Source organism: Brachionichthys hirsutus, chromosome 5, assembly GCF_040956055.1.
Source record: "Brachionichthys hirsutus isolate HB-005 chromosome 5, CSIRO-AGI_Bhir_v1, whole genome shotgun sequence".
In the NCBI taxonomy this organism is placed as follows: Eukaryota; Metazoa; Chordata; class Actinopteri; order Lophiiformes; family Brachionichthyidae; genus Brachionichthys; species Brachionichthys hirsutus.
The window spans coordinates 13,817,322-13,837,122 of NC_090901.1; the positions used below are offsets into that span (position 1 = coordinate 13,817,322).

Sequence of the window (19,801 nt, forward strand, 5' to 3'; positions counted from 1 at the left end):
GTTCCAGTCTCTGGGAGGCGTGGCCCATTCCAGGCTACAGCGGTGATGGACAGACTGACATACAGTACATGTACAGTTGTTTAACAGCAGACACCTGAGGGTGAGACAGAAAAAGAGGATCATCTTTAAGAAGATTCCACTGCTCTTCATGAATAATTTCATTTAAAAGCCTGATTATTACGAGTCGATGATTTAAATTTGACACAACTTATTTCCCGTCTGAGTTTGATGAGGAGCTTGATGTGTCTTCGTGTGTCTTAAATGGAGTTTAGGTGTTTCCCTGATCTTAAAAGAAAAAGTCCTTCCACATCTTATGCATTTCTATTTATAAGAAGACACAGTGCACAGGGATATTTGAAAGAATCAGTCACCCTATTTCCTTGGATTATTTATTATTTCATCGAAATTATCTGTGTTAGTTTATGGTTAGATCCATCCATTCAGCCCAAGCTCAACAGAATAAGGAAAACCCGATACATCGTTCCCAAAGGTCACATGACGGCCCCCGGAGACGCCATCTTTATATGCAAGCTGCTTAAGAATTCTATTAGAATCTGCGCATCAGTCCACCCATGCACAATAAGTAACTTACAGACCCTTTTTTAGTGTTAATGCCAAGCCGCTGCGTCCCTGCATGGGTCCTCTGCAAGCCCGATGGTGCCGTCTTAGCCCAGCCATGCAGCTGCAGTGAGCGGAGATGACGTACCAGCAGGCCTGCAGATGATCCAGGGACGCAGCGGCTTGGCATTAACACTTTGGGAATGTTTTAGCTAAAGAAATGACATTTTTATTCTGTTCAATAATTTATTTCAATGAATTAAAAAATGGTCGATGTAAGTTACTTATAAAAAAAAAAAAAAAAAGAAACCTGTGAAACCTGAGAGAGAGAGACATTTCCTGAAAAACAGAGTAAGCCAACACAATTATGACAGCTGTTGAGTTAGGACAAGCCTCCTGAAACAGCCATCATGACTTCAACATCATTTCACCATTCTTGTACATTTTGCATTGAATGCAATATATTAATTATGGTCTCTCCACAGGGCACAGGTCCTTTTGTCCTGGCATCATTGTAGCAGTACGTTCGTACCAGAAGACAGAATCTATACCGAACATGCAGCTCACCTCTCTGGTAGCTGCCGTTTGAGGACTGCAGTAAGCTCACCTTTTACAACCATTTATTATCTCTCTCCATCTTTAGCACCCATGTGTAAAACCACCAAAGAAACGCTCAGCACTGTAATCGAGTCAGGAGAAACATTCTAAACTTTGTGAGTTCTTAATAATTTGGGCCTTCTTGTATATTAAATAATTCAACATTTGGTTAATCATTTTGTGGGGTAAAGAGACAGTCTCTACACGTTGGCATGTGAGATCACACCACAAGTTACTAAAGCTTTATTGACGCAGGTATGAACTGCCAGCTTCCTGACTGTCCCTCTTGTGACCTGCTCACTGAAAGGAAAGGTTCATACCTTGTCTCAACGGGACAGAAGTCGCTGACTTAGAAATGCCACTGCAGCGTCCCCAATCTACGTAATTTGCGCATACGCACGTATAAAGCTTTTCTTACGTAACTTCACAGTACACACAGTACTAACCCTAACCCTAACCCTAATTCATTGAGGTTGCTAAAGCTAGCAGACTGAGGCTGCCCAACACGCTCTTATAATTGTATCCCGAATAGCACTGCTACGTGCAATTTAAGAACATTAGTTTCACCTGCTTACAGACATCAAATACCGTCATCGAACAAAAAAATGTAAATAACCATGAACAACAGAATGGCCTTGTAGCGTGCAATAAGCTACAACAGACTTCAGGTAAAGCTCTAGTGCTAGTTTGAGGCTAGCCCGGATAGAAATGCCAAACGGAACGCGTCCGATAATAGAGCTAATGTCTGGCTTCCATAAAAGTACAAACTATCGTTCTGTACTACCTGAAGTAACGTCAGACCATTTTCTTAGCGGCCTGAATAAGACTGCCGCTCCAACAGAAAAACACCGGCTCAGGCAACCCGGCTAGCCCGAACGTCACTTGCTAGCCTTAGCTAATCTAACCATTTGATCAGGATCGAAATGACATACCGGTATTAACTATGTCCCGATAAGGTGAATGTTAAGTTAACTCAGTTACGGGCAGGTCGTTTCATGGTGTGTCACACCATTGATATGGGATGCTACGGTCCGATGTGCTAGCTTAAATGCCTACTAGCAATGGCTAAATGTGATTCTTGCTAACCAGCCATCGTTAGCCGGCTATGTGAGCTAATCGTCTCCTCACCAGCAAATACACGGAGAACTGTACCTACCGACGGCGGCGAACGGCAAGCCTCCAGCACGTAGCTTATTTTGCCATCGGTCCCGAGCATTAACAGCAACACGAAACTGTGGAGCGTAAAATTAAACGTTTAAAACTGATTCTGACAGGCGCGAAAAGGTAGACCATCGGTGGGCACTTTTCAAGATGGCGGTTCCGTCAACTTCAGCGACCCCTTCCCCCACTACAGCTGAAGCGCCTGTCAATCAAACTCGCACAGCAACGCCATTGGTCGCAACCCCATCGCTCAAACCAAGCCTTGAAGTATTATTGGCTGCGGAGTGTGACAATTCACAGCGTCATTCATCCGGAGCAAAAAATATTGTGTGCGTGTGCGTGTGCGTGTGTGTGTGTGTGTGTGTTTGCATGTGCGTGCGTTTGGTGTGTTACTAAGTTCTTAATGTAAACATTATTGGAACAGTCAATTTTCCATTCATCCTTTTAGCTCTTTAGCCAGGGACGAGCTGCCAAAATTATGACATTAACCCATTTATGAAGGCAGGTATCTTTTTTACTTTCTATGTATAATTTAACTACTTTCACTTTTTTTCACACATTAAATGTTGAAAGATACGACAGCTCCATATATAGTCGGCTGGAGCTGTCCAGTGCTGATCCTGAAGGTAAACTTCAGCACTGGACAGCTCCGTAGGTAGTCGGCTACATATGGAGCTGTCCAGTGCTGATCCTGAAAGTGACGTCTTTTCCGCAGCATTGACTCGGGGAATGTTCTTTATCTTGCCCACTTTGGTTGGTTTATTTGGTTTGCGAATGTCCATGACAAGACAAGGTGGTGGCTTTTTGGATTTGCTTTGATTTTGTATCGATTATCTTTGTTCCTGCGTGATGATTGCATTTGAATGGAACTTTTCCACATTATTAGATGTGTTAATTTATTCACATCACAAACTTTGGTTCATACTTATGATTGTTCTCATTTACAGTATGGCTTTATCTCTAACAATTTTTAAGTTACAACCTTTTAAAAAAGTGATATCAAAACTGAATATTTTATTGTAATTACTGTGGTGGCTAAAGAGTTAAATAAAAAATAAATTATTTAACAGCATGTTAAAGAGTAGTTACACTTATTTTACATTAAATGACATAACATTTAGTTACATTTTTATTGTGTTACGGTTTACATTTGGCCTTTGGAGGGCAAACATAATGCTAATGTGGCCCTTGGAGAAAATAAGTTTGACACCCCTGATATAGATGGAGATGATCCATCCATCTGGCAGGTGTTCGTTATCAAGATGCTGGTTGGACAACATGATTACTGCAGCGGTGGGCTGTAAGCTGTGAGACATCTGTAGCAGTCGACTCTTCTACCATAGATGGTTCCGTCAGTGACAGCGCCATAATGGTTGGGAAGATGCTCCATTTCCCATTTCATATAAACTAGGTGTGCATTAAAAAGCAATAATATTCCATAATACTTGGAATATATGGAGGTTACTGCGCCCTTAGCATTTGCCTATATTGCCTACTCTGCATAAAGTATTCATTGAAGCCCAGCCCACAGAAGCGTTGATCTGACTGCAGACTAGATTTATTTGATCTTTGATCTTATTCTGTGCTGTGAAAGGTTGTTGACTGACATATGGGTGGATTTCATACAAATACTGGTAGAACATGGGATTGAAAGATAACCTAATCAAGATTTTGAAATCAAATGCAATCAGATTTTTACAAGAGTGTTTTTAGTGAATTTCTCTTTCATCACGTAGTGGATGTGATTTTAGATGAGTAAAATTAAAATGACATGCATTTCCAAATGTTCAAATGTTCAGGTAATACGTTCGTCCAACTTTCCCAGGGACACGTGAATGCAGCAATTAGCTGACACAAATGCTCTCCGGTAATCACCGGCTGGACGGGATTCAGACGAGCTGTGCCGAACCGCAGCCTGAGTCCTGCTCAGACGGTCAATCCAGAGGAAACCATCAGTTGGACTGAAGATGGATCTGAACGCTGTCATTGAGCAGATGGAGACAGGAGAGCAGGACAGTGTCCTGACAGCTCTCGGGGTCTACAACAAGGAGGTGAGCACCAGGACAGGACCCGCACTGCTCTGCATGAACACATGTCCAGCTGATCTGTCGTGTTTGCCGCCTTAAACTGATCAAAATCTGTCCAATACTGAAGTGGATAATTGGTGTTTTTACAACTGATGAGTAAATGATGTAGAATTTCCTTCAGAACGACAGGTAGCCGGCTGCACATGGAGCTGTCCAGTGCTGATCCTGAGCGCCATTTTTAGCCAGCTACATATGGAGTTGTCCAGTGCTGATCCTGAGCGCCATTTTTAGCCAGCTACATATGTAGCTGTCCAGTGCTGAAGTTCAACTTCAGGTTTGTTAAATAACGAAAAGATATTTAAACTCACAACAAAAAATACTCCTGAAGTGATGATTTTGTAGCAAAACAAAATAAGACTTTTTTTTTATTGAGTCTTGTGATACTCATTTCAGTTGTGCAACAGTTGCATCAGTACATATTTGCATTTCATTATCTACTGTGTTTCTTAAACGTGTTACTATGTTTAACATTTTAATTCAAAGATTCAAACGGTTTGTCATTCCCACAGAAGGGAAACGACTTCCCTGTACAATAAAATTCTTACTTTGCTGACCACTTGAAATGCCAGTAATGGATAATAATAGTAAAGTAAAATACAACAGAATAAAGGTAGACTACCTAGAATATGTAGGTACAGATGTATGTGTAAAATATGTGCCAAATGTGCAAACAGTGTGTGTGCAATTTATTAGCATGAGGTAGTTCATGATTTTAACTCCTGTCAGCTGTTTAGGGGTCTGATGTCAGTTGGAAAGAGTTCACCTGCACAATTTAATTAAAATGACCCACATTTAAAATTAAATTGTGCAGATGAACTCTTTCCATGGAAATGTAAAGATTGACATTGATATGTGAGGAATACTGAGTTTTTCATAAAGTCCAATGAATCCAGTTCAGTCAGAGACCCAAAGAGGATTCTCCTTCATTGCATTACAGATAGTACAAATAGTAGTAGTAGTATACTGAGTTGTAGCAAAGTGATGAAAGCAAAATAAAACTAGCTTTATAGAGACATTGTTGTCCATACTTTAACAATAGTTTTTCTAAATGTATGAAGCTCCTACATAAAATAATACATTTCAGCGCTATTGCCCCCAAAAAGATGGAATTGTCTGGTAGAACCTTTCTTTAAACTGGAGAGTGCAATGCTTATAAATCCATTTGTTCACCTGCTGTTTGGCAGCAGGATGAAATAAAACAATTTGTGTTAGCCTGGACACTTTTGTCCATTTCAGAAATTCAAAACTCCCTCACAGACAATCATGTGGAGTTACACTAAATCACTTTTGACATGGATTTGAACCCCACCCAGGCCGTTGCGAGCACATCTGAGTGCCGAAGGGTCATAAGATGAAAAATGCATTACAAAATCCCAACTTTCAGTGTGAAAATCTATAATTTGGAACACTGGAAACATTAAGGTATGATTACTGCTATCTTTAGGGCTTGATGACAGAGAGATGCATCACTGGATGAGTGTTAAAGATTAACTTTTCAGCAGAAAGCTCTAGAATCTTGTCGCTCTTACATTGATTTTTATTCCAGTGCCAAATTGCCCAGGAACACTCCACTACTTTGCTGCGGTTCTTTTTCCAGGGCATCTTTAAAGCAGCTTTGCGTGGCCACTGTGGCTGTGTGGGAGTTGATCTTCAAGGCAATCGGATTAGAGTCCCCGATACACAAATAGAGTCCGACATAATAGTCAAATCCTATTCTACAAAGCGCTCCGTGAAGAAGAGCTTAATGTGTCATCTGACTCCTGTACAATCTGGCTGGTGTTTTCTCTGAGCAAGCTTCTTTCTATTCGGTCTACTGCGTGGAGACGACTGATTTTATTCACAGATCTCCCTTGTGTCGCATCACATCCGAATTTTTACGCTGTGCGCATTAACCCGGATGTACTGTTTGCGTCACTGGTCAGCCGTCATGACCGGCTCAGTGCTCGTCTGCCCATCAGAAAATTTGCATGATGTGATGTGTTACAAGGGAATAAAATCAGTAAGATAAATTATTATAATAATAATAAAATTATAATAATAACTATTCATTCAGTCATTCTTTTCCTAACGCTTTTTCTGCTTTAGCGAGTCACGGGATTCGCCGGAGTCTGTCTCATCTGGCGAGAGGCGGAGCTCACCGCGTATGCATCGCCGGTTTACTTTAAAACTTTGGCACCCAGTCCCTCCTGGTAGATGCTGCGGTTCTGCCCCGAACCGATCCACCACTGTCAGAAGAGCCCAGGCATGCTCTGAAAGAAGGGGGTGCAAAGCCATGAACTATTTGTGTAAAATCTGAGATTATATACTTCTTTAGAGTGTTAGAGTAGTGAAACGTCCTTGGTTTTCTTTATCTCGTATTTTTAAAATCGGCAGAGAGAATCTACTGACTTGAGGGTGGTCACTGCTGCGCGGGGCCAGGTGGTTATGCAATAAGACAGGTGAGGGAGTATCATAGCAGCAGAGCTGATCTGAGGCTCAGATTATTCCACTTTACTTTGTTTCTGGAAAGTCAAATGGCTATCCCTCGTCCCCCATTGAAAACAACGTCTGGGTCACTGTTGTAGAAGTGAAATATACGCAGAATATTTTACGTACATTAAGAATCAGGAATGATTTTGTGAGCCAATCAGATAATTTGCTCATGGCATCTGTTAGTTGAGCAGCAACTTGGAATTTACATCTTGCGTGAGAATACATTACTATATCGTCAGCATGCATTTGAAAATTGCCATCTGGCCATGCTTGTGGGAAAGAGTGTATGTCAGTACTAAATAAAATTGGTCCTAATATGAATGTGCTGGAGAAGACTTGATGCAGGGGCCTGACTCCCATCATCGATGTAAGTATATACCAAAACACGCAAACAAATGTTTCAGAAATCCAAAAGGAACAATCTAATGATAATCACAGTCCCAAAATGAGCAAAGTCCAAGTAAGTATAACACACAAGGAAAGTAACGGAAAGAAAATGCATCCTTGGCCACAGGGAAAAACTCGGCAAAGCACGGAGCAACAGGCAATGAAACAGGCGACTAATAATGGAAGTGACTCCAAGTCGCTGCACTGGACAGCATACACTGCGTTGCTCTATTTGTGTCTGGGGGGTTTGGTCTTTCGGCTGGACCAGCGTCTGTCTCAGGGTGTTGCCAGGTTTAAAACGCTTCAATGATTTGCAGATACGTTTGATTATAATGAAATCTGATTCCATAGTCTTTATCTCACATCCCAGCTTTATTTCTTCTCTTGCCTTACCCTCTCTTCCCTCTATTCTTCTCGTTTCTTCAGTTTTTTTTGTCTTTTGCTCTACTTCTCCTCACACTTATTTGTGGCTTCTGTTTTCCTCCTTTTCAGATGAACCAGTGTTTTTCCTTCAACAAAGAAGATGAGCAGGACAGACAGGTATTCCCATCATTGCACATGTGTAACCATGGTATTTTCCTTCACGTTGATTTGTCAGGACTTCTTTCGTTCCACCATCAGAGCATTATACTGTCTGCAAAGTAAGATGTGCATGAGGCTCTCAAGCGCTGCGTATTCTTGCTTGAGACCTCTTGGGTGGATCACCATGGATGCATCTGCGCCTAAGAACACATTTATGCTGAACATACTCTACTTAGCAGTATTTCCTGGAGCATGTACCAACAAACTATTCTACCAATGTTAACAGAACACTATAGACCAAATACAGCCAAAGTTAATGCATGGATGGAAATTCACCCGAGCATTTTGTAACTCGACAACTCTGTGTTGCCTTGTGTGTGCTTTACAAAGACTGTATACCAGAAATGATGAACAATCAGCAACATCTAATGCTTGTTCTTTAAAGGTCACATATTCGACCCTCTTTCCACAAGTTAACGCAGTTCCCAAACATTTATCTGGGACAGTCGTTGGTCAAAATAGCAGTGTCCCTCTGTCTTAAACAGTTCTGTCAGAAACACCTCTGAAAATGAAACGGAAACTAAATTCATAGCAAGCACGCGCGTAGCTGCACGCTATCATGGTAAACGGTGAAGTAACTTTTTTTTAGCACAGGCTAAAAAAAAGAAATTGGCAATTTTTGCCAGAACATTACCAACAAAAATAAACTTTATCCACTCTGTTCTTCTTCTTCGACTCATGCAAAAGTCACATGGATGTGCGGCGCGCAGACACGGGGAGAGTGCACATACATCTGGTAAACATCTGGTTGTGACATCACAGACGAAATGAGTGCTGCCCAACATGTTTTGATACTTGATTACAGAACTACGCAGGATTTACTGGTTTATTGAGCAGATTTTGTGTTGGTAATGACCCGAAACCACCAAATATTAGTGTAGAAACATGGGAAAAGTTATTTTTTCATTAAATTAAATCAGTGCCCATAGTTTATCTGAGTGACATATTTATCTTGACACTTGTGTGCATAATGCGAATTAATATCCTGAATTTAATTCATATAGTGTTACAATAGTAAAATGTTGCCTTCTAAAAGAGTGCATTATGATCCAATATTGATTTGAACTCTTGATACCTAATCAGAATGTCAGCATGTTGTTTTTGCTAAATTTACAGTGGGAATGTTTTTAAATTCTAATTATCTACCCAGAACTGGATGCTTTCCACTCACTTTATGTTACATAAGGTCTGATCCTAGAGCTAATCTAGTAGTGAGCAACAGGCTCGAACCGGGCCATTGAACCTGAATATGAAATGGGGGTCACCTGTTTGGCAGTTGGCCACGGTTACCATTAGAACAGGTGTGACAGTCGTGACTAAAATAAGGCCTTTTGCTGTTTTCTGTAAATTCCTGTAACAAATCCAACGAGTCTGTTCCAGGGCTCTGGAGAGGTGGATCAGACTGATAGTCGAACCTCGGATGCAGGAGGAACAATGTGGCTTACGTGGAACACTGGACCCAACTCTACACCCTCCATCGGTTCCTCGAGGGTTTGTGGGCGTTCACCCAACCAGTTCACATGTTTTGTGGATTTGGAGAAGGTGTTTGGCCATGTCCCTGGTATCTTGTGGGGGGTGCTTTGGGAGTACGGGGTCCGGGTCCCTTTGCTGAGGGCTGTTCGGTCCCTGTGTTACTGAAGCAGGATCTGGGTTTGCATCGTGGGCAGTAGGTCGAACCTCTTCCAGGTGCATCTTTTTGACCAAACCTTTGTCGTGTGTTGCAGCATCTGGGGGAGTTGCTGTTCGCATTTCTGAACAGGGGTCTGCAGCCTGCTTGTCAGTTGGCCTGTCTGGAAACCATTCGAATCCTATCCAGAGACAAAAATTGCTTGGATCCCTTCTGCAACCTCTCTGCCATGTCAACTCTCGCTTACTATGCGGGCATTTTATTGAGCACACCTGTCTGCAACCAGAACCAACTGGTGGAGAGCCACGGTAAATTCTGGCTCACTCTCTTAGGTGTCTTCAGTTTTGCCACAGTCCAAGTTGTCTCGTCTGGTACTCCTGTTTCTCTATTTCTCTATTGAAATCCTTTTTAAATATCCAGAATTTTTGTTGTAGCATTTAAATTCAATTACGAGTTCTACCCTCGCATCAGTAAAGAAAAAAAACAGAAGCTTTTGTTCTTTAATTTTTTTTTTTTCTTACACGAACTACTACAGATTGTTATTGTACAAAAATAATGTATCCCTTCACTTTGGTCTGAACTACATTAATATGTTCTCTCATGAAGAGCTCCAGTTAAACACTATATAGTCCATCGTCGGCTGAAGTATGTTTGATTTTGAACTTTTATTTTCCCAGAATGCAGTAAGTTGGTGAAAGAACTCTCCCCCCCTTCAGAAAACCCTGACCAGGAAGTCATTATTGAGAGTCTCAAGTGCATCTGTAATATCCTGTTACACAATGAGACAGCACTGGTCAGTTTTTCTCCACATTTATGTTCCTCAGTTATACAAAGAGTCTAATTCTTATCTTTGGATGGATGGATGGCAGGTGGCAGCGGCAGATCTGCAGCTTATAAAGGGAGTGACAGAGAGGATGAAGCAGTGTAATGATCCCACCTGGAGCCATGAGGTAACGACAACTAGAACAGATGAGGATGTGAGTGCGTGTCAACCACCCTCCCAGCAGCAGATTGTGTCTGTGCTAACCTGCATGATTTTAAAGGTTCCATATTCTACCATTTTTCCACAAGTTAACGCAGTTCCCAAACACTTGTATGAAATATGTGTGCCAGTCTTTGGTCAAAATATCAAACAGATGCTGCAGGACAGCGTCCTTCTTGTCTGTCTCAAACAGCTCTGTGAGAAACGCTCTAAACACGGAAGCAAAAGTACGTTCATAGCGAGCACGCGTGCTACCAGGGGGAACGGGGGCAAAAAATAGGGATTTAATACACAAGCAGGAACCAAAATTAAACGCAAAGTGAGAACAGACTCAGAGTTGCACTCCTTTGAATGTGGCAGCCAGGATGGGTGGTCTTTCTGATTGCGTTTTTGTCTTCTGCTCAGGTGCGTTTTTTTGACCTGCGCCTCACCTTTCTGCTGACGGCCCAGAGACTGGACATCAGGACACAGCTGGCTCAGCAGCTCCACGGCATCAGCCTACTAGGTAGCAGGTTTTCTGTGTAACTACTAACCCAGGAAACCGATGTCGGTTCAATTCAGGATGAAAACACTTACATATCAATGTAACTTTGACAATGAAAATTGTCAACGTTTAAATATACATTAAAAATCCAGTTAAAAGCCTGAGCCCCATTTGCTTGTTACTGAACTCAGCCTACCTCGACATGGGTCAGAATTTTTGTGTTTTTCTCACAAATGACAGAACGATGGAACAGTTGGAATTGCTAATTCTTTAATTTAACTGATTTGTCCTTGTAAATTTTCAATAGCCAGCAATTCATTCAATCTCACTGTGAAAGGAACTGGATTTTTGTCAATCTCATGCACAGAAAGACAGCATCACATCAACCTGCTGGTAATATTGCCTGAAGGTTGAAAAATAACATTTTAACAGCCACTATTTAGCAGCATGTGGACGTAATGCCCCTACCTGCCATTATGCTGAAAAGAATAAATCCAATCTGAAGGTTCTGTCGACCCACCTGCCACCCTGGACAGCTCCCATACATTTAGACCCAAATGCAGAGCACGGCTAAGTTAAGTTTAACAAGAATTCTTAAAAGCATTTTTTTAGAGAGGACAGCTGAGAGAGTGTGACAGGTAAGAGTGAAATGTAGCAAATGGTCATGAGTGGAAATTTAATGGCTGGCCACCATTTCAATATTTCTCTTTGAAATATTGTGGATAGATGAATCCAAAATCGAAGAAACGAGTTACCGGTACGTGGTCTGCAATAAAAGCAAATATTCAGATGACCAGACTCTCGATGAATCGAAAGATGTAGCAGAAGAGCGCGGATTAATCGGAACAAACATCAGGACCAGGCAAACAGATTCCAAAAATGTCTAGAAGATTGGGAGAAATTTGGATTGACTGTTTATTTACAAAATATTTAAGCCACACCCTAAACCAGGTCAGCAAAAAGACTGTTTAATAAAAATATGACGGTAAATCAGTAACTTCATTTCCTGTGTGTTCTAGGCAATCATTTGGATGCCGTTTTGGGTTTGTCTTGGCCAGATACACTGGAGACAGCCAGGGCTGGATTAGAGGGCGTTCCACCTGAAGACCTGCCCCCACTGAGCCGACAGCAAACGGAACTAGCCATGGAAATACTGAAAATAATGTTTAATGTCACATTTGACACAAACCCACAGAATCAGATCGATGAGGTACTAAAGAACGTTACACGTTTAGTGATAACATATTCTAGCAATCTAAAATTACATTTACAGTCATCAGAATTAGCGTCTAATCCTTAGATGAATATTAACGGCGTTTGTGTGTGTACTCATCGGTATAAACTACCCGCTACCAGCCTAGGTGTGCAAACAATCTCCGGAAAAGCTCTCCTGAAGTTTCCTCATCCAGCTATACTAAGATTAGTTCTTTAGCTATCCAAAGAACATTCAAATATTTGAACTAAATAAAACCATAATCAGCACATAGCAAAAACGTCGTTTTCTTGAGGGGGGACATGAATGGCTCAACCAAGTTGAGACATATTTCACAAGATAATCCTAAACTTCGACTTGGAGGTTTGTGATGCTCATTGAATTCATCCTCTGGAGATCCTAATAATTAAACTTCATAGCAACTTATGTCCACAATTTTTTTTTTTCCCCTGTGTCCTGAGTTTTTGTTTCATGTGAAGCAGTTGACTTACAGAGACGACTGACATTTTTTATGAAGTGTTATTACAATGTTTATGACAGAACTGTTTACGCTGTACTTTCAATCAGAAAACTCCTTAACATATGTGTGTGTGTATATAACATGTGTAATGTTAGGAGGAGGCGGCGCGCTACAGGCGTGTGGGGGCCGTACTGAGACACTGTCTTCTGAGCCGTGCAGATGGACAGGAGCGGACTGAGGAGTTCCACGGGTAGGACAGCACACGTTTTACTGGCGCACGTTCGGTCACTGTTTGTCCATGACGCGCCCTCTACCTGTTGTTTTTCAGCCATACAGTTAACCTGCTGGGTAACATTCCTCTACCCTGTTTGGATGTGCTGTTGATGCCCAAGGTGCAACAAGGCTCCATTGAGTACATGGGGGTCAACATGGACGCTGTCCACATGCTGCTGGAGTTCATGGAGAGAAGATTTGATCAAGTAAGTGTGACGATTTGTATGAGGGCTAATATTTCCAATACTGTGGAAAATGACATTATATAAATCATCACTGACATGATAAGAAAAAAATAGTTTTTTGAAATGTGATGGATTAATATTAATCATGTATTTGTTTGGTTTAAATACATTCATTGCCTCTTTTGAGGCAAAAACAAATGTTGACAACAATAGGGCAATTAATTTTTCTCTATTTCTAGCTTAATCAGAAACTCTAGTTGCACGTTGGCTGATGATTGAATGGTGCCTAAATAAGTTTCCGAGGGAGCAGCAGCTGATTATTAAGATGATGGTTGATGCACAACTAGAAATCTACAATCGACAAACTAAATTTCAAGTCGAAATTTACTTTTCCGTAAAACACACCCACATGACTCAGTGGACCAATCAGGATGCTACACGTCATGTCTGCGTTCATTTTCATGGTAACACTGTCAAATAAACAAACCACATACAAATGTAAAAATCAGTGAACATGGTCAAACATTGTTGTAGTCACAGCGACAAAGGTATCCTGAACGACTGGACTCAGTTTGTGGCCGTTCTGTGAGGAGTCTGCATGTTCTCCCCTTGTCTGCGTGGGTTCTCTCCGGGATCTCCGGGTTCCTCCCACCACCAGAAACATGTGAATTAGGTGAATTGGTGACTCTAAAGGTGTGAGTGTGTGTGTGGCTGATTGTCTGTCTCTGTGTTGCCCTGCGATGAACTGGCGGCTTGTCCAGGGTGTACCCCGCCTATCCCATTGACTGAGATGCGCTCCAGCACGACCCGTGACCCGGTACCGGACAAAGCAGTTGGAAAATGAATGACTGAATGAATAAATTTGACTTGCTGCTACCTACATAAACCCTGGTTATGAATCACATCATCTTGACCAGGCAACGCTGAATCCAGATGCATCATGGGAAGGGAGTAAATCGCATCGCATCGGAGGTGTTCATAGATGTATCTGGAATGAATCGGATCGTGATACCGAGATACGAATTGAATCGGACAGAGACCAGAGATTCCCATCCCTATCGTCTAGTGATCAGTGGAGTGTGAATGTGTGTGAATGTGAGGCCAAATGGTGAAGCTCTGTGGCACCACAAAGGTGGAAAAGCGTTACATAAGCGCAGTCCATTTGTTGCGTTTACTGTGCGTAGCTAGGGCTGCAACCATTTGACGCCATCAACCCAGAATGCATTGCACACGCGAAAACATGGCGGCCACCATGTATCGATTTCTGTTGTAAACAAAATGGATTTTATAACTTACAATTTTTAAAAATATATGTTTGTCAATGTATTTACATAGTAGTTGGTTGTTTTTAGACCGATTTGTAAGAACAGCCGGGTGCAGGTACCTAAATAAAGCCGACGATGAAACATTACAATTGCATGTTTTGGGAACAACCAGTCACACTCTCACTTTGTTTTGCAGAGTTATCACATAAAATAGTTAGATGAGTTTAATAAACCAGAACCTGCTGATAGGTTGTATTGTTTGTGATATTCTAAGAGTGTCTGTTTATCTATAAGGGACATAAACTGAAGGAGACCTTTATCCCATCGCTGAAATTACTGACGGAGAGTTCCCGCTTTCATCGAGAGACCAGGAAGTTCCTTAGGTCTAAGGTCAGTATTGGGCCTCAAAATAATCCCTGATCAAGGGGTGAGTTCAGAGTACCGCTTGTTTTACTGGCTCAGGTATCCATGTATGTTTAGGTGCTACCCCCACTGCGTGACGTGAGGACCCGACCAGAGGTGGGCAGTACTCTGAGGAACAAACTGGCCCGTCTCATGACACACATCGACACCGATGTGAAGGACTGTGCTGCTGAATTCCTCTTTGTTCTCTGCAAAGGAAGTGGTGAGGGACATATCTGTTGGGTCTACTGCGGTCACCAGCCAGCTTTGAATAGCATTTCTTTGCTTTGTTTATTTAGGTGTTATTATCATTTCTAATAAGCTAGACACGAATGTTACATATTTACAAAAAAAAAATGACAGGATATAATTTAAAGTTTTGTAAAAGGTTTATTAAAAGTTTACTTGCATTTAAATTGGTGCACGGAGACTGAGCACAGCGAATAATGAAACAGGCAGGTAATGAATTTCCAGAATCAGAAACTCACGACGGGTGGATTACAGACAGATTACAGGTTACTCACCTCACCACTGTTCACCATGGCAACCACTGAGTGGTGAACCAACTTATGAACTGGAAGAGGGAAACCTGAAGATCTCCATCAATAATCGAAGGCCTGGTCTGTTCTGGACTTTCTGAAATCAGCGATGAGTTATTTAGTTTGTCTTGTATTGAGGCCTGTAATCATTTAGACCATCTATGGCAGAGTTCTTGGGAATGCCGATGATAACCGTTGATTTTAGGCAGTGAGATCCATCCATCCATCTTCTAACCGCTTATCCGGGGCCGGGTCGCGGGGGCAGCAGCGCCTTGTGTGTGTGTGTGTGTGTCGAGACAATCTCCCCTTGATTGCGCTCCGCACATCAACGCTCTCCCTCTGTCTCCTGCATGAGTCGAAGAAGAAGAGCAGAGTGGATAAAGTTTACTTTTTGTGGTAATATTCCGGAGAAAATTGGCAAAGATTTTTGTGTGTGTGATAAAAACGTCCCACACGGTTACCATGGTAGCGTGCTCACTATGAATGTACTTTTGCTTCCGGGTTTAGAGCGTTTCTGGCAGAGCTGTTTGAGACAGAAATGAGGGACGCTGTCCTGCAGCATCTGTTTGATGTTTAGACCAAAGACAGGCACAGATATTTCATACAAGTGTTTGGGACCTGCATTAACTTGTGGAAATAGGGTAGAATATGGGACCTTTAATGCACAGTATACCGAATACTGTTAATTTAGTAATTCTGATTTTGTCAAGTAGAGCATTGTTGCTGATATAATTTCCCGATGTGATTATTAGAGTATTTTGATTCTTTAGCTTAATAATTTCATGATGATTGTTCAGGATTTGTTTAACAATATGATGCTCTCTGTCTAGTTTCAAGGTTCATCAAGTACACTGGATACGGTAATGCTGCAGGTCTGCTGGCTGCCAGAGGACTGCTCAGGGGGGGCAGAGACTCTGGGATCGACTCTGAAGATGAAGACTCTGAGACAGAGGAGTACAGAGAGGCCCAGCCCAAGTCAGTACCAACAGAAAGATTCTCTCCTTCACTCTGCGCCAAATGTGGCATGTTTGTTACCATGTCCAACAACTGATGATTACGGATACATGCCACATCCAAACCATTTTAAAAATGGCTAGGGGAACAGTGACATAACATAAAAGAGACGGAGGGCAACGTTCTGACAAGAAAGCTGTCATTTATTTTTGAACGACAGCTTATAAAATGACAACAAATAATCACACAATCCAAAAGGGATGAGGGAAAAACAAAATTACAGAATCAAAAGTGAAGCTTCCCTTGAGGGTGAATCAAGGGCAACATAACAAACAAAAGGAACTACTCAACCATCTGTCTAAGCCCTGGGAGGAAACAAAAAGAAACCAAGTCACAATTATTAACCGAGCTGTAAACTAACAAAAACAGGAGACAACGGGTCGAAATAAATGGCAGTTACACCCCTACTGCTTCCTAACATAGGTAATCTATACAAGTATCAAAACAGTGTTATTTACAGCGTGGCCAAACCGAAGCACTAGTACACCAAAAGAAGATTATGAAGACTTTTTAATATGTATATTAATGAATATCATTTATACTCAAGAAACAGATAAATAAACTCAAGGGTTGCTGCTCTCCCTGGATGCGTAGGAAGCCTACGTGCACATCAGCAGAGAGGAAAACCCTGCAGAGAGTGAGAAACACAGCCCCGGAGATCACTGGCTGCTCTCTGCCCCCCCTGGACCGTATCGCCGGCTCTCGCTACCTCAGCAGAGCTACAAACATCGTCAGAGACTCTTCACACCCGGGACACCACTTGTTCAACCTGTTGCCCTCCGGACGGCGCTACAGGTTGCACAAGAGCAGGACAAACAGACTCAGGGACAGTTTTTTCCATTAGCGCTCAGAACAACAACCAGCACTAAACAATATAACTACTCACCATGTGCAATTTGTAATGTGAAGGTCAACAATGTTACAAATTAAGTGCAATACCGCCGCCTCCCAGACTTAATGTGAAATAACTCTATCTAACTCCATGCACTGTTTATCACTTTAAATTCATGTTGTTTTTTCTACTATTATTTGTATTTTATAATGTACCTAAGCACCAAATGGAGCAGCACTATATCCACTATGCAATGACAATAAACGCTTTCTATTTCTATTCTATTTCTATAATCATGAGTTTACTCCAAGACTCTGTGAAGTCTCATTTTTTTAATGTAGAGCCAAAGGGATACATTCCATACAGGATTTGTATATCCGAGGAATATTTGAAACCTTTGACCAATTACCTGAGAAATACAAAATTCAAATATTCACAAATTTGTTAAAGCAAAATTCTGTGGTTTCCCCTCTCAGTTAGACTCTGAGGTGAATATGGTACTTTTAAAAGAACCACTGGAAAAAGGTTAAACTTCTAAAATATGTAGGGCAGTTCCAGGGCAGCTGTGGCTACCATAGTAGCTTGCCACCACCAAGTATGGAGCGAATGAATAATGCATGTAAAATGTCTTTGAGTACCCAATATACACCTCTGATGCTTCATTAAAACCCTGTTATCTGAAGTGAAAGTTCTTCCTCTCTGTGGTTCTCTTCTCTAGCATAAATCTAATAACAGGCGCTGTGGAAGAGGAACAACCAAATCCCATGGAGGGAATGACAGAAGAGCAGAAGGAATATGAAGCCGTGAAACTGATCAACATGCTTGATAAACTGTCCAGGTTAGTGAGAGCAGGACACACACACATGGACTGGTCAGCTTGAAGTGCTAAAATGTTATACAGTGCGTTATATTCTTCTTGCATTTTTTTTTTTTTTTAAATCAGCAGCTCAAGGTTTAGTTTCTGTAGAATAAAGAATCAGTGTGGACCTGCTCTTCTTGTAAAGTGCCTTAATATTAGTGATGGTAAACTCGATTATTTTTACTGAATCGAATTTAAACGAGTCATTTGAGTCACTGAGTCACTGAGTCAGTTACCCAGAAGGTGCACAGAAATATACTTGTGAATACAAGTTTCACCTGCTACCAATTGATGCTGCTAAAACGGCCGATTGAAACAGGGAAATAATAAATTTCATTGAGGGAAAAGAGTGGAAGATCAGGAGTTCTCAAAGGGAAAACGTGTATTTGTTTGTTCTCTAACTGCATAAATTAAATATAAATACTCTAAATATATTATTATATATAAAAATATATATATTAAATATATATATAAATATATATATTAAATATATATATAAATATATATATTAAATATATATATTAAATATATATATAAATATATATATTAAATATAAAAAATCTCTTATTGATCTTTGCGAGACAAACATAACGTGCGGAGCAGCAGCCCCTCGGCTCCGGCGAGGAAGCCCCCCCCCAGGCTCAAGTCGAGTGGCTATTGCCGCTGAGGGGGGTCAGTGAGTCGTTCAGAAGAGTCGGCGCACTGAATCGAGTTTAAATGAGTCAGTCATCAGAGTTCTGATGCTACGTAATGGCAAAGTCAAAAAAGGCAAAACACCTTTATTGTCATTATTCTACAAACATCAATAAAGTAAAACTCTGTGAGCCTCGACTCAGTGATTCGTTCATGAGTTCCGACTCAGTTATTTGTAAGTGAGCCTCGACTCAGTGACTCGCATGTGCTGCAGGGAGGGAGGGGTGAACGACTGTGTAGCTAACTAGCGGTAGCAGGGAGGACGACTCAGTGGGGCCGAACAATCGTGACTCATGAGTCAGTAAAGTGATTCTTGAGTATTGAACGATTCGTTCATGACTCGCACAACTAATGTTGTGATTTGGCACTCTATATAGAAGTTTAATCAAACTGAGTAGAGCCACGTTTTATACAAACCTTTGTACTAATAATGCATTCAAGATGTTGAAACATTGTCTGCCTGCAGGACCGGTGTGATCCAACCCATGCAGCTTGGCATGGACGGGAAGATGAGAGCGATGACTTCAAAGAATCTGCAAAAACTGTCCCACAATCCTTTGCTCCAGGAAGAGGAGCAAACTAATTCAGACAATGAAGATGAGGCTTAGTCAGTACAAATCCATACATGTACCCAGATTCATCTTTCACGTTCCTTTTGTCTTGTTCTGATAGTAAACTGACTGCAGAAAGTCCCCATGGAAATAAAAATAAATCAAGTATCACATTACTACATTGGATATTTCTGAATCTCACAAACTGTAGGGCAAGTTCATCAAATTGACCTTTCTATTCTCATTTTATCTTTGTGTTAATGGACTCCATAAAGCCATCACATGATTATCTGCTCAATTAAATTACTATTTTCACCAAGCATGCAGAAACCACCTTCACTCAACTTTGTGGCGGGATGAGATCAGCATGTGAGGTCTTCACCTGAGTTTGGATTATACTTGAAGGCGTATTCGAAATGAGATTAAAATTGGCAGCTGGCCAAAGACCTTCAGTTTCTGATGAATGTTTTGTGGAAAAGAAAAAAATAATAATGATGAATTGTAGATGTGGCGGCTCGGTGGCGCAGTGGTAAGCACTGTTGCCTCACAGCGAGATGGTCGCAGGTTCGTCTCCGGCT

The 19,801-nt window shown here is 41.4% G+C and overlaps 1 protein-coding gene across 1 annotated transcript; it reads left to right on the forward strand.

Moving 5' to 3' along the window:
* Nucleotides 1–4,277: 4,277 nt before the first annotated feature.
* ric8a (RIC8 guanine nucleotide exchange factor A) lies at nt 4,278–19,280 on the forward strand. The gene is made up of 14 exons (XM_068739585.1): nt 4,278–4,367; nt 7,755–7,802; nt 9,569–9,779; nt 10,149–10,264; nt 10,341–10,421; nt 10,859–10,958; nt 11,957–12,147; nt 12,766–12,860; nt 12,939–13,089; nt 14,628–14,723; nt 14,814–14,958; nt 16,105–16,249; nt 17,839–17,958; nt 19,139–19,280. The coding sequence occupies exons 1-14, from the start codon at nt 4,284–4,286 to the stop codon at nt 19,278–19,280; spliced, it is 1,725 nt and encodes a 574-aa protein (XP_068595686.1). The 5' UTR covers nt 4,278–4,283.
* The last annotated feature ends 521 nt before the right edge of the window (nt 19,281–19,801 follow it).

Excerpts from the sequence above, each read along its gene's own strand:
- ric8a (XM_068739585.1), top strand. The coding sequence starts at position 4,284 with ATGGATCTGAACGCTGTCATTGAGCAGATGGAGACAGGAGAGCAGGAC. Across the intron at positions 10,959-11,956 it reads CCACGGCATCAGCCTACTAG|GCAATCATTTGGATGCCGTT; the intron begins GTAGCAGGTTTT and ends TGTGTGTTCTAG. Across the intron at positions 16,250-17,838 it reads TACAGAGAGGCCCAGCCCAA|CATAAATCTAATAACAGGCG; the intron begins GTCAGTACCAAC and ends TCTCTTCTCTAG.